We start from the raw sequence: 21,699 nt of genomic DNA, 5'->3' as shown, positions 1-21,699 counted from the left end.
TAAACAAATCAAATCGTAGGAGAGCTAGCAAAAACTAAAATTATTTAACAGATCTTTGGAGAGCTTTTATAACTTCAAAGGACTGGGATTCATAAAGGAAAACATCAACAGATTTGAAATTGAAAAAAAAATGGAAAATTAATTTGCTTGAATATTGACAGAAAAGGTTTCTATTCTGAACATAGATAAGGAGAGCTCACCCCGATGGAAGGGAAGATATTAAGCTTCATATACAAATGGGTAAGGACAGAAGTGGTCAGTTACCAAAAAGAAATACATTTGGTACATAGGCATGTGGGAATATGCTCAATCATTTTAATGTCTTTCGCAATGTATCAGCATTTGCTTTGCAAAGTAATTCTGGTTACAGTGACCATTCCTTTCCCCATTAAAAAGATGAAGCTTTCCATCTACTTACATAACATACTTAACAGTGCTTTGTAAGAACCCTCTCTGGTCCCTGTCCAAGTTCATACTGAAGGAAGTTGATTGTGTACAGTTTACAGCATAGGTGGGAGAGGAGAGCTCAGCTCAAATTATAGTCCCTTAAATAGTCCCACAGTTCATTCCAAACCCACCTAACATGTTGACTCATTTCCAAGCTGTACTATTGTTTGCTTGTCAGGAAAAAAAAAAATGCCTTGATCTGCTTCCCTCATTTCTTATTTATTTATTTATTTATTTTGAGAGAGAGAGAGAGAGAGAATGAATCCTAAGCAGGTCCTGTACTGTCAGTACAGAGCCCAACACAGGGCTCGATCTCACAAACCATGAGATCATGACCTGAGCCAAAATCAATAGTTGGACATTTAACCCACTGAGCCACCCAGGCACCCCTGAGGGGCTGCCCTCTATCCTAATTACATTGTAGTCCCCACCCTCTTACCCTGCTTCTCGTCTTCTCCTTCCCCCTACTCTTTGGGACCCATCTCAGAGGCTGCTTGCTTCATGAAGACTGTCTGAATCCCTCAAAGATGTACCCATTCCTTCCTCTGAAACTCTGATATGCACTGTTGTAACTAACTCCTTCCCAAAAATGAAGTAGTTTAGAATACAGGAAGGGTAAAGAAAGGTCATGCGTACATGACTCCTCTCTCAGAAACGAATTTACCACCAACAAATATTTATACATACTCATCAATGTGTGGTATGTTATGGTGACCATGAAAGACCTGTTTATGCCCTCAAGTTGCTCATAGTCCAAGTGGGCAGACCACACAGGTGCCTGTCAATGAAATAAATAAATACTGATAGTGTATCTAAATGACCATAGAGAGGCACAGACCCTTAGGTCCCTAAGAGATCAGTGGAGGAAGCAGTTGGGAGGTGGAATAGGCGGGCAGACATGCAGGCTTGTACAGAGTTGACAGAGGGCATCACTGTCAGTGTGGGAGACAGGCAGAAAAGTGGAAAGAGGCCACTTCTGGCAGGGGCATAAAGAGAGCAAAAGTGTTGGGAAAAGGTGGTGGTTATGGGACATTTGTGAAGACATCAAGACAGTAGCACAAGCAAAGCCCTGAATTAGAAGAAAATAAAGGATAATTAATGTTTTTTTTCCTAATCAATAGAGATTGATTTGTATATGCAAGGATTAAAACATTTATTGGCAAACTTATTAAATCTAGAGAATTTATTTAAACCATCTCAACAGTGCAGCATTCACACATGTATCATCAGAGAGAATGGGGATGGAGGCTGTGCATTTTGAAGATCCCTCTGGGTGATTCTGGAGCAGGCATGAAACTGGATTTGTTATACAGAGCACTCCCTTGTACTGTGACTTTACCTACTTAGCTGTAATCCCTTCTTTTCCATTAATAACTCAGAGCCTTGAACAGGAATTTGAAGTTTCCCTCTTTGTAACCTGAGCCTTTTTGCAGGGACAGTGCATGGATTCTAATGTCAAACTGCCTGAGTTTGAATCATGGTTCTTCCACTTACTAGCTGTGTGATCTCTTGGGCAAGTTACTTAACCTTTCCTGTTCCTCAGTTTTCTATTAATTAAAATAGGGGTAGTAATGACACGTATCTCAGAGACTTCTTGCAACCATTAAATGAATTAATGCATGGAAATCACTTAGAAAATGCCTGTCACATAGTATGTACTCAGCAAATGCTAGCTTTATTTATTACAACAAAATAAGATTATCCCTGTTTTTGAACCATATGTAAAAGAAACACCGTTTGTGTACTGCTTTGTCTGCTTCTTTCACTTAGTGTTTTATCTTTAGGATTCAGCCAAATTCCTCTGTGTGCCTGTAGTTAATTTCTTTTCATTGCTGTGTAGTATTCTGTTGTTTGACTATACCAGTGCTTTACCCATTCTGATGGACATTTGAGTTCGTTGACACTTGGTGCCTATTGTGAACAATGCTGCCATGAATGTTCACGCACATGTCTCCTGGTCGACGTGAGCACACGCTTATTTGAAGAGTCTCCTTGGGGCACCTGGGTGGCTCAGTAGGTTAATGTCCGACTCTTGATTTGAGCTCAGGTCATGGTCTCGCAGTTCGTGAGTTCAAGACCCACATCAGGCTCTGGGCTGACAGTATGGAGCCTGCTTGGGATTCTTTCTTTCCCTGCCCCTCCCCCCTGCTTGGGATTCTCTCTCTCTCTCAAAATAAATTAAAAAAAAAAAAAAAAATGAAGAGAGTATCCTTGCCCAAAACTCTGTAGTCCCCTCTTCCTCATAAATCAACCAGCCATGTATGTATGCATCTGTTTCTGGGCTCTCTGGTATATTCTGTCCTGTTGTCAATAGCATACACGCTTAAGTAATAAGCCTTATATTATTGAAATTTTGAAATCAAATAGAGCAAATCTTCCCACCTTATTATTCTCCCAAATTATCTTGAATCTTCTTGTCCTTTTACAGTGCCATATACATTTTAGATTCTGCTTGACAGTTTCCACAAAACCTGCTAGGATTTTGATTGGAATTCCATTGAATTTTTGCTTTCATTTAAAAAAATTGGCTGTTTATAGTATTAAGTCTTCCAGTCTGTGAAAAAGATCATTTTCTCTTCATTTATATTAGATTTATTTCTACATTCTTAAAAAATATCTTTTAAAATTTTTCTTTTGATTTATGAGAATAATTTTGCTCAATGCTGATTATAATTTTACCTTAGATTATTTTGGGTATTCTGTATATACACTTTATACCATCTGTAAATAATGACAATTTGTTTTTTCTTTTTCAATTCTTATTGATTTTATTTCTTTATCTTGCCCTTACTAGGGCCTCTAGAATAGTGTTGAATATAAGTTTTTGGAGTGGATGTTTTCATCTTGTTCTTGACCTAAGAGTTTCCTAAAGTTTAAATACATAATTTTATTAAATGGTTTTAGCATTTATTGAGGTTAGCCTAATTTTTTCTTCTTTAGTCTGTCTCAGTGTTCAGAATTCTAGTCATTGAGTTCCAGACGTTAAAACAATTTTGTATTCCTCTGATAAATACAACTTGGTCTTGATGTAATTTTTATGTATTGCTGGGTTTTATTTGCTGATGCTTTGTTTGGGTTATTTGCACCTATGTTCGTTAATGAGACTGTCCTTTAATTTTGTCATGCTGTCCTTAATGGTTTTGGTATCTAGGTTAAGTAAGCTAGCTTCATAAAATAAATTGGAGACTGTTCTGCTACTTATTCATTTTCTCTTCCAAATGTTCCCTAGAACTTGTCAGAAGTGCCATCTAGGCCTACAGTTTTCTATGCCAGAAGGTTTTTAATTACTGATTTAATTCTGTCAATGAGTAAAGAATTATCCAGGTTTTCTAATTATTTTTGTGTTCACTGTGATGAATTTTATTTTTCTGGGAAATTTGTCGATTTCATAGATTTTCAAATTTGTGGCATAAAGGTTCAGTGTCATCTTATCTGCAAGATATGAAGTATCTCCTTTTTCATTCTTCATATTGGCTGCTACATGTGTCTTCTCTTTTTTTTTTTAACCAGTCTTGCCAAAGATTCATCATTTCATAGGGAACAACTTTTAACTTTTGCTAATCCCTCTAATATTTTTGTTTTCCATTTCATAAATTTTTGTTATTTCCTTCTAACTTGCTGAATTTAATTTGATGATCATTATATAGCTTATGCAGATGGATGACGGGTTCATAAATTTTCACCCTTCTTTCCTCATATATGCATTTACAGCAGTAAATTTCCCTGTAAGTACTACTTTACCTGCATTCTACAAGTTTGATGTGGTTATTTTTGTTATTCAGCTTAAAATAGTTCCTTATTTTCTGATGATTTCTCCTGAGATCTGTATAATAAAAGCATATTGTTCAGTTTTCAAATGAGGTGGATTTTCCAGTTCAGTTTTATTAATCTTTTTAAAGAAAATATTTTTGCTTTTCTTGCTCTCTGTTGTGTTTTTCTTCATTAATTTCTGTTCATTATTATTCCCTTCTACCCTTGTTGGATTTAATTTACTGTCCTTCTAAAATTTTTCTCCTGATAGAACGTCACTTTAGTTTTTCTTCTAAAATTTTACATCAGTATTTGTAATATTTCTGTTATGTTTCAATAATTTAAAGTTTAAAAACTTACAATTTATGGATACAGGCTGCTTTGTGTATACTGTTTTAGCTCCATTTCTCAAGGGGTATTTTTGTGTTTTATTTTTCTTTTAACATTTAGAGTTATGTTTAGTCTGATGAAAGTGGTAGTACCTGTTCATTTTTTAAGTAAAAGTAAAAAGAAGAAAACAAAAATTTCAAATACCCACCCACTCTTTAACAGCGTGTTGATATCCAAAAATTTCTGTGCCTCTGCAGACACACATATGTGCCCATATATATATTTATACATCTTAATATATTGTGAACATCTTTCTATATCAATAAACAATGTATTTAACAATTCTCCTCTTGTTAGATATCTATTTGTGTGTTTGTTTTTAAATGTTTGTTTATTTTGAGAGAGGGTGAGTATGCACATGAGGGGGGGGCGCAGAGAGAGGGAGAGAGAGAGAATCCAAAGCAGGCTCTGTGCTCTCAGCACAGAGACCAGTGCAGGGCTCGATCCCACAAATCGTGAGATCATGACCTGAGCTGAGATCAGGAGTTGGACGCTCAACTGACTGAGCCACCCAGGCGCCCCTCTTCTGATTCATAGGTTATTTAGCATGGTTTTCTCAATTTCTAAGCAAGCATTTGAGGATTTCCCATTTGCCGTGTTAATTTATTTCTAACATAGCTATATCATGATTAGGAAACATACCCTTAGTGCTTATAAACCTTAGAATTTTGATGGCTCTCAGAAAAGCACTTGTGCAGTGTTATCAGTTGTAAGCTGACCTAGCATTTTGTGCATATATAACATCATTTCTAGTTGAGAGAATGACTAACAGACAAACCATGCTTCCTCAAACTTGGGTATGTGACAGACATTTAATCACAAATGAACAAAGTGACCCTGCTGCTTCAAGGGAAAACAACTCACAGTGGTTGTCACCAATGATGCAGTTCAAACTTCCAAGTGAAAATAACAATTTTGGAAAACTTGTATCTGCCACCATAAACTTAATAGCTTACCAGGACTTAAAGGATGTTTCTAATGTAATCAATGGGGGTATGAATAAATGTGATTTTTTTGATAATGTGTAATCAAATGTGTCGGTATTTAGAAAATCTGCACAACTCTGTGGACTAGTATTTTTCAGATGACTAATGTGTGATGTTACAGAGTCATGCACAGGTAAAACATCTATTCAAAGAACAAGATAGACAATGGATTACAATGTAACACAGTACCCAAAGTTCATTGATATGGTTTCAGAATCCACATTGCAGTTTACCTTTAAGAAACTACCACTTTTTGAGTCTTGGGTGCAGTATCAAAGAAGAATATTCTCAAATATCTGCAAGGCCTATTAAGATATACCTCCTTCCAATTATATATCTCTGTGGGGCCAGATTTTCCTCATTTTTTTTCAACCAAATAACATAACAGATTGAATGTAGAAGCAGATATGAGAAACAGCTAGCTGTCTTAAACCAGAAGTCAGAGCAATTTGCAAAACACCAAACAGTTCTACTCTTTTCACTAAATTTGTTTTGTTTTTGAATAGATACTTATTTTTCATGAAAAATATTATTCCTATTAACATGTAATGGGTTTATTGTCATTTAAAATTTTTTTTTTAATGTTTATTTATTTTTGAGACAGAGAGAGACAGAGCATGAACGGGGGAGGGTCAGAGAGACACAGAATCTGAAACAGGCTCCAGGCTCTGAGCTGTCAGCACAGAGCCCGACGCGGGGCTCAAACTCACGGACCGCGAGATCATGACCTGAGCCGAAGTCGGCCGCTTAACCGACTGAGCCACCCAGGCGCCCCTATTGTCATTTTAAAATACATGTTTTTTTACATTTCTGGATTTTAATTTTAAAATTTTTAATTTAAAATTTTTTAATTTAAAAATTTTAATTTTAAATTTTACATTTCTGGATTTTAATTTTTAAATTTTTTAACGTTTATTTTTTTGTGTATGTGTGTGTGTGAGAGAGAGAGAGAGAGAGAGAGCATGAGCATGAGTGGAAGAGGGGCAGAGAGAGAGGGAGACAGAGAATCCTAAGCAGACTCCATTTCTGTCAGCACAAAGCCTGATGTGGGGCTCAAGCTCATGAACCATGAGATCATGACCTGAGCCAAAGCCCAATGCTCAACTGGCTGAGCCATCCAGGTGGCATTAATTTTTAATGCAGCAAATATTGATAGACAAAACCTACACAGACATCATCCATTTGGGGTTCCCAATCATCTTTTAAGTAGAAAAGGGCCCTGACATCAAAAAAGTTAGAGGACTTAGTCATTGTCCTAGAAATTACAGTACGCCTCCTGACATATGTTATTGTTGTGTAGTTTTTTTTTTTAAGGTCACTCTCTCTTCCTCTCTTGATCTCTCAATAGTTATTGTGTCATATGGTCTCAAAGAGTGAGAAAATATTTTTTTATTTAATCATTGTTCATTTAGATTACTGTACATATTTACCACATTTTATGTTTTCATGCCTCACTGCATCCCTGAGTTTTCATTCCACTTTGTTTTTTTTTCTACCTAAGGAATACTCTTGTGTATTTCCTTTAGGAATAGGTATGCTGCTGTCAAATTCTGTTGGTTTCTTTGCTAATCTGAAGGACATTTTTTCACCTTTATTCTTTATGGGGTTTTTTGGTGAGAAGAGAACTTTAGGTTGGCAACTAGTTTAAGATCCCTTTCCACTGCTCTCTATTCTGTATTCTGGCTTCCACTGTTGCCATTGAGAAGTCAGCTGTCACTCTAATCGTCTGTTCTTTTCTTGCACGGTTTTTGAGGTTTTCTATTTTTCTTTGGTTTCCTGTAGTTTTCACAGATATGTGTCTAGCTATAGGTTTCTTTATTGCTTGGTGTTTATTGGACTTCTCAAATCAGTGGGTTGAGATCTTTAATCATATCTGGGTAATTATCAGACATTATATTTTCAGTATTGTTTCTGCTCTATTTTCTTTTCACTTTTTATCTATTAGTAATCGCTACACCCAACGTTGGGCTTGAACTCACGACCCAAGGATCAAGAGTCACTCACTGACTGAGCCAGTCAGGCGCCTTTCTTTTCACTTTTGAAATGTCAATAAAAATATATGCCGACCTTCTCCCTGTAACCCTTTCTCATCCTTTCATATTTTCCATGTTTTGTCTCTACATACTTCAGTCTGACTACATCTTCTAGTTCACTAATTTTCTCTTCAGCTATCTAATCTGCCTAAGTTCTGACTTTCGGTGTTGGATTTTTTTCATTCTGAAGTTTCTGTTTGCTTTTTCAAATCTGTGGTGTCACTTTTTATAATTGTTGATCCTTGCTGAAATTTTTAAGTGGATGTTTTGTCTTCGTGGTAGGCATTGGAATTTCTCTATGCTAATAAAACATATCAGAATATATTCCTTACCCCACTTTCCAAAATACAACTCTTTATCACCCCAGCCCAGAGTATGGGGTGTTTTCTCAGGTCCCTAGCCTTTGGCAGGCTCTCCTGCGGTAGCTCAGTCTCTGCTCTTGGATCTCCAAGTGGAAGAGCAGTTGGGCCCTGTTAGTCCAATATCCACCTCGCCCATTCTTCAGAGTTCCCCACATATGCACCCTGCCCCTTCCAGGGCTGCCTCCTTCTCATGGGGTGCTGCCTACCCCTAGGGCAGAAGCATCTCTCGCTCACCTCTTTGAGCTCAAAACCTTTCCCCATCCTCACTAGGTAGTGTTTCACTCATTATACTGTTTAAGCTTTAAAAAAATTTTTTTGTTTTTGTTTCATCCAGTTCTGTAGTTGTTTTTCTCACCTTCAGAGGAAATGGTAGTTAGAGAGATTCAGATTTGGTCTGACCTGTACAGTGTTCCTCAAAGAATAGTTTGCAAATGAGTTCCAATCTACCAAATGTTATCAGTCTGTGATGAACTGTTATCAGTCTGTGATGAAGTAAGTACAGAAATTGAGAGTAAGCATTTAGAAACTGTTGGAGCAATCTGACATTGCTGTGAAATCATAGCACGTGATTTTGTGTTTTATAAAAATAACGATTCGTAATATACCTGGGGGGAGTGGAAACTGCTCCTTCACCACAGTTAATTTGAGAAGCACTTCTTCCTACAGTCAGCTGCGAGTCTCCTACAAGCCCCCTCTTTTTCTGCTTTTACAGAATACACTGTAGAGGAGGAAAAAACCTTTTCTCTACCCTCTTAGGTTAAATGACTGGGTCTGAATTAAACTGACCAACACCAGACTAACAGGAAAAAAGATTTATTATTTTTTTTTAACATTTATTCATTTTTAAGAGACAGAGCATGATTCGGGGAGGACATAGAGGAAGACACAGAATCCGAAGCAGGCTCCAGGCTCTGAGCTGTCAGCACAGAGCCTGATGCGGAGCTCAAACCCATGAACTGTGAGATCATGACCTGAGCTGAAGTCAGACGCTTAATCATCTGACCCACCCAGGCACCCCAATAAAGATTATTTTATATGCACATGGCAGGACCATTGGGGTCGGGGGACACCCTCACAGGAAAAAAGTGAAAACCACAAAAGAGGTGGTTAGACCCAGATGCTTATATACCATTTTGACAAAGAGTAATACAGTCTGAAGAGACTAGAAAAAGGAAGAGGGGGGAGTTTGGGGGTCTCGGGTAAGTGGTGGCAAGGCAACCAGGAAATGTGTGGTAAGTAAGAGTTGTTTAGTAAGGTTTGTTATGCAGGTAGGAGTAGTTCTCTTCCTAGTACATAAGAGGGGAACGCCTTTACAAAGGGAAACTTAAACCTCCATTTTCAGGCAGAATGGACAAGATCAGAGAGTTCTTCCTGTGTCTGGTGTTTTTCAATTGCCTTCAGCTCAAAATAATCCTATGCCAAGGTGGCTTATATTCTGATCCCTTCAACATATGGTCAGCCATACATTGTGCCTCTAGACGTGTGATCTATTTTGTTTGGCATATTTGTTTTGGATTTTTTTTTAATTATGTAAGTAATTTACATTTATTGTAAAATTTTTAAAATTCAGACAGATGAACAGCTAAGATCATTCATGATCCCACTGCTTTCACAAGTCAACGTAAACCTCCCATAGTTTTTCTCGGCATGTAGGGTAGAAGCATTCCCCATACTCTTCTAAAGCAGGGTTTCTTCTCCCTCTTATTTTACTCCCTTGGAATGGAACCAAGCAGGGAAGTTTAGAACATGCTTTTTTGAAGCTCCTTAGCAGCCCCAGAAACACCCTAAGATGGGAAGCAAGAGAAAAACAATGAAAGAAGCCTTGCACTTGTTTTTAGAAGTATTATCAAATAAAGATGATCAAAGATTTGAGACATCAAACTTTTCAAAGTTGTTATATCGGGATTGTATTATGAATATATATATTAAATTTCAGTGATGAATAAAATTTGCATAAATAGTATTTTTCATTTTTCCATATATCAAAATTTAAAATTAATGAATTGCCTTTTACTCTAATATCAGTGTTACAAATAACTAATCAAACAGCTTTAATAATAGAAGATTACTTTCACAGCGATGACTGACTTTCAGACTAGCTCCTGAAAGAACATGCATGCATATTTAAAGTTACACAGGTGAGTTTGTTTGTTACCCCAGGTTATGAACCATCGTCATAAAAAATGTACAATGCCCAGAAGATCTCATTTATAAGAGTGACTAAAAGTATCCTAGGGCAAAAAACCCCAATAATCAATATTTGGAACCAATATGAAGAAAACCTTAAAACTGTGACTTAGAGACATGAAAAGATATAGAGAACATATCATGTTCATAGATGAGAATATGAGAAAAATGTTAATTTCTAGAAGTTCATCTATAAATATAAAACTATCTCAGGCAAAATATTAAAAAATTTTTAACATTTGATGAACTCATTTTTAAAGTTCAGCTGGAAGAAAAAAATTCATAATAAAATATTAGCAAAGAATAATAATGAAATGACTTATTTTTCCAAATATTAAAATACACTATTAGAGGGCCGCCTGGCTGCTTCAGTCAGTAGAGTGTACAACTCTTGATCTCATGAGTTTAAGCCCCATGTTGGCTGTAGAGCTTACTTAAAAAACATAAGATAAAATATTGAAAAACACCATTACAGTATTAAAAATGGTGTGGTACCAGATACAAGAAGAGACAGGTCAGTGGGAAAGCCTAGAAACCTGAAAATAACCTGTGTATGTGCATGTGTAGAGACTGTCATTTCAAATACCAGTATTTCAGATATAACACCCAAAAAATGTGTCGATCCATGCTAGTAATTTCCAGGTTTTTTTTTCACTGACTGGTTCCCTTGTTAGGCATTGGCCTCTCACCACTTGACTACCTTCTCCTACTCCTCAGACTGCTGTTTTCCCTCTTCCAGGTCCCTCCAAAAAAGTCTTTCTCCAGCTCTCAGGAAAGCTCCCAGATTCTTATTTCTTGACGATGCGATTGATTTAGCTCTCCTTTGCCTAACTCCTTTCTCATGTGCGCTGAATAGTGCTCATCCTCACATCTCACAATTAAACAGGAAACTGCCTAAACAAAACTTCAATTCATTCACTGGAAGGGGTCCCTTAGTTCTCCTAGATCAAGCAACCAGCTTAAATTGCAGCCCATTTAGAAATAATATTTTTTTTCCTCCCCACAATACAAAGAAATGAAAAATATTCAGCCTCTCTTGTAATCAAGGAAATGCAAATTAAAGCAATCATGACTTACTTTTTTCCCTCCTATCTGACTGGCAAAGATCAAAAAGGAATAGTCAGCCTAGTGGGGGCAAGGTAGAGGAAAGGACACCTTCAGGATTAGTGAGGGCAGTATAGCATGTTAAATTTTTTTCCAGGAGTATATCAACAGCTTTATTGTATATGCCCCCCGACCCCTAGGACAAGTGCAACTCTCCTTATAAGACTTTTACTCTAGCAGAATATCATGACTGTTCAAACATGTGACCATGTTCATTTGGGCTTTATTTCCAATGGTGGAAAATGGTCACTACCATACTTCAGAGCAGACTACACCATCACAAAGATTATTTTGTGCAGAAGAATTCCATTTGACATTGGAAAATGTTCATCAGCTGTGAACTGGAAACTAGGCAAATGTTGTAAACCCTTGTATAAATGTGAAAGTATTTTCATTTATACAAAACCACACCGAGGGGCGCCTGGATGGTTCAGTTGGTTAACGTCCGACTTCTGTTCAGGTCATGATCTCGTGGTGTGTGAGTTCGAGCCCCACGTCAGGCTCTGTGCTAATAGCTCAGAGCCTGGAGCCTGATTCAGATTCTATGTCTCCCCCTTCTCTGCTCCTCCCATGCTCATGCCCTGTCCCTGTCTCTCAATAATAAATAAACATTAAAAAAATTTTTCTTAAAACCACACCAAGATTTAGATCATATGGTCAATTATTCATTAAATATTTACTGTGTGCTCAGTCTTCTGCTGGGTACTGGGTGGGAGTATGTTGAAAGTATAAAACATACTTGTTCTTGGGGCTCCTGGGTGGCTTAGGCAGTTAAGCGTCCGACTTCAGCTCACGTTATGATCTCGCAGTCCATGAGTTTGAGCCCCACATCAGGCTCTGAGCTGTCACGAGCCCAGCATCTGATAGCTCAGAGCCTGGAGCCTGCTTTGGATTCTGTGTCTCCCTCTCTCTCTGCTCCTCCCCTGCTCATGCTCTGTCTCTGTCTCAAAAAACAAAACAAAACAAAACAACATACTTGTTCTTTAGGGCTTTATACATCTTGTTGAACTGTTGAGCTTGAATATGTGCATTTCTTCCTTGTACACCCAGCAGGTGTAGCTGTAGGTAATGGGAAGAGCAGTGAATATAGACACAGATTTGAATCCTGTCCCTGTAACCTACTTGTCTACTCATACAAATTATTTGAGAATGAGAAGGGTGCTGACCTCGTGGGGTGATTGTAAGAATGAAGATATAACAAGGAGTGTTTCCCATGATGCTTGGTGAATTGTAATATGAGTATTGATAATTCATTATTATTAATACCTACTTAGTAATTATTAGTAATAGTAATGAATAGTTTCTTTAGTTTCCCTTCTAGAAGCCTGTTTCCTCGGTGTAATACACTGGAGTCTCAGCTACTTGAATAAGTGAATGAATGAAATACTGGTTTTGAAAACACTTCATATGCCTTGAAGCATTATGAAAATGTCAGCTATTGATATTTGAATAATTTCATTACCAGATACAATCTGGCAAAAGTGTCCTGTATATGTATGTAAATGCTAAACGTGTGTTAAGTGCTAACTGTTAGGATATGGGCATATAGGGTTGTTATAGAATTTAAGCAAATGAAAGCCTTGATGTGGTTAGTAATTCACTTAGGGGGCTTTCTGGGAAAGGTGTGATTGGAATGGGGCCTTGGATTACAGCAGGTTTTGAATATGAAGAGCAATGTATTCAGAAGCATGTGACAAGAAAAGAAAGAAGACTGTATGTTCGGGGAATAGTAATTAAGACTAGCCTGCCTAGAGAGTGATGTATACTTGAGGAGCCATCAGATAGGACAGGTAGAAGAGGTGAGGTGTGGCTGACACAACAAGAGACCTTACTGATCTGAGAAATAAAGAAGAAGTATTTTAAGTTTGGGGCAAAAGAGTGACATTCCATCACCAACACATCAGTGTGTTAGAATATGTTTGTAGGGATTGACTTTGGTAATGGAGTGTGAACAAAAAGAAATTATGAATTAGCTACTGTTTTCCTTCTACAGTATATAGTTTGAATGCCCATTTAGTGGTGATAACTATAGCTAAATATTTTAGAATCCTTGTTGGATTCTTAAAATATTATGTGACATGACTAAGTATAGATAATTTTGGAACTGACTCAAAAATATGTCCATAGCCACCAGCATTGCCCTTTTCTGAGGCTTCTTGTTGTGATAACTTAAAGGAAATTTATGGTCCATTTTCTACACCTCGTGTTATTTGATGCTACCATTTGCTTGTTCTTTGTACTTCTTTCCATGTAGATTTTCAGTGTTAAGATGGTTATAATATCCTTTATAATTTATATATCTTTCCTTGAAAGAAAGGAGATTTAAATAACTTATTAGAATCATTAGCTGTAAGCCAACTAATGACTTAGTTACAATATATTCATTTTCAGTGTTTTCTTCCTGGGATTTCCTCTTACATATTTTTTTTCCTCACATTTCTCTACAGTATGGATGGCGCAGATCTGTGTTTTGAAATCGTAAAGCGAGCTGACGCTGGTTTTGTATACAGTGAAGCTGTAGCCAGGTATGTAATTTGTATTGACTCAGAGGTCACAGGGGAAATAAAAGAAGGAAATGACAGAGAAATCACATGAAGTGACCTGCTTTTTGAACTGATGAGGAGGAGACTGCCACTCTTTCCTACAAGGAACATGTCTGTTCTAGTGTGCAGTAGTGGAGCCGAATAGTGACTGGAAATGACAAATACTGAACAACGAATTTCTTAACATGAGTCTACAGTTTAACATGGTACTGTTGCCTTTCCCGTTTGGGATGACTTTTATTCAAGAAGGGATTTGGTAGCTCAAGAACTATGAAGAATCAACTTTGGGGGGTGGGGGTTATGTGTGATCATTGTTTTGGGCAGCTGAGCCTTCTTAGTTCTTCACTTTGCCTTTTAGTGATAGCACATTATTATGTGACCAGTTAATCTGATGAAATGCACAGAATAGTGGAAGGAATAGAAATAATAGCACAGTCTTCCTGCCAGATATATTTGCTTCAGGCCAGTGTGTGATCTCCCGAGCAAATGGTGGCCATTGTTCTAAGTCAAGTTGTTGTACAGGACTAATGAGTCAAAATAAGGAGTAAAGTTGAAAAATCACAGGAACCATGCACTGGGCCACTTGCTTATAGATTTGGAGCAATATAGCTTTCTGCTTTGGTGTCATTCAATCATATCATAAATACCCACTTCAGTGGGTTGCCTTTTTAATACATGGGGTCTCCTCAGTCACCAGCCATAATATATTGAAGGATTCAAACCCACAAACCAGTTAGGATTTATTAAAACTTTCTACCATCTGAGAAACAGTTACCATTAAATGATTATAACTTCCTCTTATCATCCTTTATATAACCATGGCATCTTGGACAGATACAGGTAGCAATAGCTTAGGGACTACCTAATACAACCTTCAGCTCAGAGTGGCTTCAGATTCAGTGCCCTGCCTCTTCCTGGCTAAGGAGCAAGGGCCCCAGTCTCAGGAGACCGAGCAGCCATAGCTATAGCACAAGATGAAGAATATACTCAAGTGAGGTAGCTGCTGTTGCGTGCTGCTGGAGCTAGGGAGAAGCAGCATATGAAAGTTTATATACAGTAATTGTAATGACTTCTTTGAACTCCTGATGTATTCATGGTAGAACTGAGGTTGGGTATCCTCTTTTTTTCTGTGCCGTGCTCGCTAAAGCACATTCTACAGGGCGGTGGGGGAAGGGGAAGGGGTAAATCTCATTTTCCTATTAGTTTTGAGTTCTTACCACAATTAAAATTTTTTATTCTGTATTGTGCTTCAGAATTTAAAAGCATTCTTTAATACCAAAATAGTCAATGCCATCTTGATTTTTCTTAACATACAGCAGTAAACGACTTTATCCAACTGAATGAAACTCTCAGACCCTTGCATCTTGTTGTTTATATTTACTTCTTCAAGAATTTGAGGCAACTTGCCTTTTGTACTCTCCCAAATTGATCTCTTTCAACAGCAGCATCAAATAGGGAAAACTAAAAATTCTGAACATGGATTTTTATAAAACAGTGAAGCTTGATGAAGGGAGATGACTTTTTTCCTTTTGGACCACAGTAACACTGGAGTACTGTGAGAAATAAACCCACTGACCCAGTCAAAGGAGGGATGCAGGGAAGCACCTAGGAGCACTGTGAAGTGAGGCTTTAATCAACATTCTTGCAAGAGCGGGTGTCTGATGGACAGGCACACCCGGGGCAATCACAGCAGACAATTTATCTCCTAGTGTGCAAGTCCCTCCCCTGATTTCTCATTGGCTGAGTACTACAGACGTTACAGCCTTACCCGGAAGTCTCCTATGCCCATATACGGGAAAAAGTAGTCTGACTGGAACAAATGTACATTCCCTGAGGTGACACAGAGGTTTCATTCCCATCTCCCTTTGTTCTTTGGTGCATGCTCATTGCAAAGCCTGCAAAAATAAGCCCGCAAAAAGGAGAGGGGAACAAGAACCAGGAAGTGAAGTGTCTAAGGGTTGGGGGCTCCATTGTTGGTGGGGGGTGGTTCATACATATTTCCAATAGGTCATAAACCTATTAATTAGACAGCACAGCTTTTATTTGGTATTTCTTAAAATGAATCATCTCCCTTACTTCTCACAGGTACCTGGCACATATGCTGTCAGGGTTGATGTTAAAACAGTACCACTTTTATCCTGTTCCCCACTCATCCATATTGCTTTTCCTTAACTTTGAGCCTGTCTGTGCCACTGGCCTGGGTATCAGCATAAGGAGAATAGTAATATGTAGAGGTGATGCCATACAGTGAGATTACTTGGGGGATCTTTCCCAATCTCAAGGTTTATAGTAAAGGTAGATGCTTCCATACATCAAGATGAAAGCCTGTTGATTTTAAAATCTACCTATATTTTCTGTTAAAATGGTAATTTTTTTTTTTTTTTTTTTTTTTTTTTTATGGAAGGAACTTTCCAGAATGAACCAGTAAGGAGTAGTATTGGAACCAGTAGGTGACATTGCAGAGAGAGAGATTTGGGACAATTTATTAAGGATTCTTCCTAAAAATGACAAAAGGCAGGGAAGGCCATCCTCAGAAAGTAGTATTAGGTATGTCCCCTTTTGCAGATGATCATGACCACATAACAAGGGCATGTAGAGCCTTCCTTTGGTTGTAGAACATTCAATCAGTTGACTTTGAACTTCCCCTCCTCCTCTGATTCTGTGATTCATTGTTGGGAAATTTAGCTTGTATCAGTATTCTAGTGAGACCACAACTGTAGGAAGACTCGGAGACACCAAGTAATCAAATTGATAATGTTTTTCTCCAATTGGCTGAGCTTCCAGAGAAGCAGCAAAGCATGGCCTAAAATAAAACTGCATACAGTCCTTACAACCCAATTAGTGATTACCTCTGTTCCTTCAGGGGTGATGAGTTGTCAAGTGCACTAACATACAAGATCAGATGATCAAATCAAACTCTTACAAATCAGAGCAGTCTTCTTCTCTAGTACCAAGCTTTACTAAATAATTACAATTTTACAGGTGATCAAAAGGCTCAACTGAACCAGAGAGGTCTGGGTTTTCAAGGGCAATTTCCCAGAGTAGATGGGGTGTCTACATGTGGGATCCCACACACAAGGGAGAATTGCAGTTATGAGATGGCTCCATTGTATGCCCCCGGGGAGTTGTATAGCTTCAGTGACATCCTCCAGGAAGCCAGCCATGCCTCAAAGATCCTGGATTCTGTTTCCCATAGGTAATCCTTAGCCAGGGGCATTCTGTTAAGAGCATTTCAGAGATAAGGTGTCTTCTGACTAGCAAGAGCGATAATCTCTGTACCTAGAGTCTCCTCCCCTCTTTTCTTTCACCAATTTCATCAGTCACCAAAGGAAGTGAGTGGATTGCTGGCCAGTTCTTTGCTTCCACTGAATTGTCCTCATTCCTGATCCGTACAGGAGATAGAGGCAAACTTCTCTATTGCGACATTTTTCTGAAAGTATAGGCCACCCTGATGATTCATGAAAATGAAGCTTTCTAATTAAAATTTAGTCAGCAGTTCTAGAACATGTGGGTGGATTTTGCTTTTCTGTTTTGCTTGCACACTATTCACATGCACAGCCCCCCAGAGTCCTGACTGGGAGGGTGGAGAAAGATCACTTTAAGCTGTGCTATCTGGGGAGAAAAAAAAATGTATCTTCCCCCAACATACTCCAGAGATTCTGATATGTATGTATATTTGGGTCAAATAATTGAGCACTCTGATAATTAGATTAAAAATGCTCGTTCATTGAGATTTTCTTTTTAATGACGCTTTGAAATAGGAATTTTCTTTAGACTACAAATATATAAGTGGCTATCTTAATACTATGTATCCAAAGTAGTCCATACTATAGGTATAAGCTATGTCCACATTACCTGATTTAAACTTACCCACTGTTCTCATGTTCACATCGAGATGCACAAATAGGGTGTTCCTAAACCTTTGACTAAACTTAGTAATATTGTAATAATAATGACTTTACCCTTTGTAGCATGGTTTAGAGTTTACAAAGTGCTTTCATATTTGTTGTCTGCCATTACAGAGGGTCACACACATATCCTTCACAGCCTGATTTGAAGCAGGAAAGGGCCAAGCTAAGAACCCCTAACTTAAACAGAAACTTAATTCTAGGCTGCACGGGACCAGGCCAAGAGTATATGACCACAACCCCTTTGTGTGCATTTGCAAAGTAAAAAAAATTGGCATCACAACTAAGGACTGCATGAGCCAAGTTCTCTGCCTAGAGCCCACTTGTGAGGAGACAGTAAGTGTAGGAACGAAGTCTGGAGGTTCTTTTCCTACCTTTCATTTAAAAAATGGAAACTTTTGATCGGTTGTAGTACACGAAATGATGCATATGCCAATGAGAAGGACATCTATGTGAGTTTGATAGTAGCATATCCAAGAGGGAAGTTGATAGAAATGCCTTTTAATTGTATAGCAGGAGTAGAGAAAAAAAATTTTTTTGAGTCACAAGGATACACACAAGGGCATTTACAAGTACTATTAAATTATTTAGTTTTTATTTTAAAGTGTGAGGAATATAAGATCTGGAAAGAAAGCAAAATTCAATAAGTACAAATAATGTTGGTTATATAGCATTTCTGTCATGGTTGGCTGAGAAGGAAAAGGGAAAAATGAAAAAGGAAGACGGATAATAGGAAAAAAGAGAAAGAGGGGAGTAGAATACAGAGAAAGATGATCAAAGAGAGAAATAGCAGGATTACAGAAAAACAACTGGAAAATTAGTGGGGGGTGGAGTCAGAGTAAGCTCTGAAATAATACTGAAAAATACTCTACTCTGGTTACACCCTGTGGCTAGTTGACCCTGTTAAGCATTGTTTAAGGCCTTTCTTTAAAATGCTAACTCCTCCTGTGTTTTTCACCTGGACCTCGCGGGGAGCCTCTGCAGACCCCTGCTGGCCACGCGATGCATCTGAGGTGTCTGACTTCCTAGGATTTCGGCCCTAAACAGCTCTGCTTTATTAAAAGATGCCCCAGCTAAAACTTGATTATGTTGCAAAAAGAAATCGCACGCATAAGGAGGTTCTTTCCTCTTGTTTGTCCTTAGAGCTAAATGGAAATAAGGCAGAGAGCCAGCCTCTGCTGGCAGATAAAAGGCTCCCACCCCTTCAGTCAGAATCCGAGGTGTACCTCTGAGCACTGTTCACTTAATAGCAATCCACTGTAACTAAGTACAATTAACTGAGCGTTGGAGACTTGCTTTTTCTCCCCACCATGTTTTCAGCTTGAATTTTTAGTTTGCAGAGCTATGTCATCTATGAACGGTGTGAAATTCTTTTGGCTTGGTTATCTTAGAAACTATAGAACAAGTTAAATTTCTTCACAAAGCTTATAAACGTATGGGTCTGCCAACTTTTTACATTATTAAGCCTCACGTCCCACCAGTCTTGTCTACTCCATGGAACAGTGTCTGCGGGCAGCGAATATGAAGGTGGGAGTTACAAACTAGGGACACTCTATATTAAGTTTTAAAAATAAAACGTTGTTACAGTTTTAGATTTCTTTTGTTTTTCTACAGTCACTACATGAGACAGATACTGGAAGCTCTACGCTATTGTCATGATAATAACATAATTCACAGGGATGTGAAGGTAAGTCCTTTTTATCACTATAATGTGCACAAAAAGAAACTGGTAACAGTGATAATGATCAGAAATTTTTCCTTAATATTCTTATGGAGAGCATCTTAAAGTTAATTTTGCTTCCAAATAAAAATATATTTAACTGCTTTATATTTGAAGAGTCGTACTCATTCTTAACAAGAACACTTTCATCATTTCAGTTTCTTCTTATTAAAATGTACACGTATTCCAAACGTTTGTTAATCCTCTTCTGCCATTATGTGCATAAGAGAGAAATGAAAAATCCAACAAATAGTAAGAACCAAACACTATCCTATCCTAAAGTTTATTGGGGGTGGGGTGCGGAGGTGGGGATTTGGGATTGGGTTTCTATAGTAAAAGTTCATCATATACTTACGTTTTTGTAGTTTTGCAGTATAGAATAGTCACCTTTTTTTTTTGCAGTTTTTTTTAACATAGTCTGAAATCATAATCATATATGTAATGTGGTTTTGCACCCTTAGGAATGTGCATATTACCATTATTGAATCTTTCTGCCTGTTTGATCCCAGTATTAAATTCATGACAACTGTCAGTCCCTGGCTCATAACGGTGTCAGGAAGAACATGGGGGCATGCCAGAAAGGAAAACTAGAGTACCTCCCTCCTGATCCCCAGGCCTCGATCACTAAGAGCCCCTGAGGTCTCTCTGGCCCTGTTTGTCCACTTTCTCACCCTGGTATTTTTTTACTGGCCTCTCTCAAACCCACAGCATCCACAGACATGGTGTTCTCCTTCCCTCAAAAGATATTATCAAAGGCCTGGCTATTTCAATGTATTTTAATGGTTAAGAAAATTAAGTAGAGTTTAGTTAAGTTTTCTATAATGTTTGGGAAATTTTAACTGAAAATTCTCATGGTTAGGAGCTGAGGTAAAGCATGAGCCATTCCAAGACAGTCTAGTGGAATGTCACCATAGCAAATGAAAATAGTTGTTGGAGAAATGGACAAAACACACATTACTTGCAAAATCTTACTCTTTTCAAATGTGGCGATAGGAGAATGGGATTGTTATTCTCAGTACTCAATACTGAACAACCCAATGGATACATAGCACTTTTATAAAAGTATTTTTCAGTTATGCAAACAAATCAGAAATCTAAAAAGTAAAAGGAGGGAAACTGCCAATGATAGTAGCGGGCTGTGTTACTCTTCTACATCTAATTAAGGTAAGAAAATGCATATATACAGAGTAAAATATAACTCCTTGTATAACAAAATGTATGATAAAAATGACACTTTGAAAACCTAAAATGTGTAAGCAGATTCTTAGTTCATGTAATAGCATTGCGTTAAAAATACTTTTGCTCAAGAGGCAATTTTATTTTGAATTCTGTTCTTGAAAGGTAATTACAGCAACATCATATAGTAAATAATGATTGGCAACATACTGTACTGTAACACTTTCGACAATGTCGTCAGCATTTGATTAGTCATGGTATTTGATATGACGATCCAAAAACCAAATAAAATCCCAAAGTAGTTATATCTGAATATTGTACTTCAGCTTCTCATTTACCTTCTGATTGATTTATTCAACAAATATTCATGCGCCTACTTCATGCGGAATACTGTGCTCGGAGCCCTAAAGGTATCATGGGAGTCTCCTCAGGGAGACAAGGCAACCAGCTGCCACAGAGCATCACAACAAAGCTTCAAACAGCAACTGCCATTTATTTGCTCGCGGTTCTGCAGTCTGGGCAGAGCTTGATGGGGACTGCTCGATTCTGTTTCACAGACTGTTGGCTGAGGCAGCATGGCTGGTACCCCCGGAGGCCTCACTCTGTGGTGTGGCAGCTGAACTATAACTAGAACAGCTGGGGGTTTGTGGGGCCTTCTTCGTAGTCTCTCATTCAGGGTATTTTTCCCTCTCAGTCTCCCTCCATCTTCTCCTCTGTCACTGTCTTTTCTTGTGTCCCCCTTTCTAGCAGGACAGTGTCTCAGGGCTCCAAACAAGCAAAGACAGAAGCTGCCAGGCCTCCTGAAGCCTAGACCTGAAATTGGTGCTGTGTCATGTCCTCTGTATTATGGTAGTCAGTAGGTTACAAGACTAGCCTGGATTCAAGAGGAGGAAAAACAGATTGCACCTTCTGGTTGGAGGAGCGACATATGTGCACAAGGATAGGAGAACTTGTTTGTGGCCATGTTTACAGACAGGCAAAACAATTACTGTCCAAGGTAGTGGGTGGGAAATATCATTAAAAGAAAGAGTTGGAGAAACTTCATGGAGGAGGTCATGTTTGAGTCTGGTCTTGAGTCATGAGGCAGTTACAT

The 21,699-nt window shown here is 38.1% G+C and overlaps 1 protein-coding gene across 8 annotated transcripts in view; it reads left to right on the top strand.

The window, feature by feature from the left end:
- CASK (calcium/calmodulin dependent serine protein kinase) overlaps window positions 1-21,699 on the top strand; it is a 354,627-nt gene that overhangs the window by 151,945 nt on the left and 180,983 nt on the right. For all 8 annotated transcript variants that reach the window (XM_007084353.2, XM_007084352.2, XM_042973928.1 and 5 more), the window contains exons 4-5: window positions 13,707-13,784; window positions 19,325-19,397. In XM_007084353.2, the coding sequence (XP_007084415.2) occupies window positions 13,707-13,784; window positions 19,325-19,397 (151 nt within the window). The remainder of the gene's footprint in view (window positions 1-13,706; window positions 13,785-19,324; window positions 19,398-21,699) is intronic.

Source organism: Panthera tigris, chromosome X (genome assembly GCF_018350195.1).
Source record: "Panthera tigris isolate Pti1 chromosome X, P.tigris_Pti1_mat1.1, whole genome shotgun sequence".
In the NCBI taxonomy this organism is placed as follows: Eukaryota; Metazoa; Chordata; class Mammalia; order Carnivora; family Felidae; genus Panthera; species Panthera tigris.
This window is presented reverse-complemented; position numbering and strand designations above follow the sequence as displayed.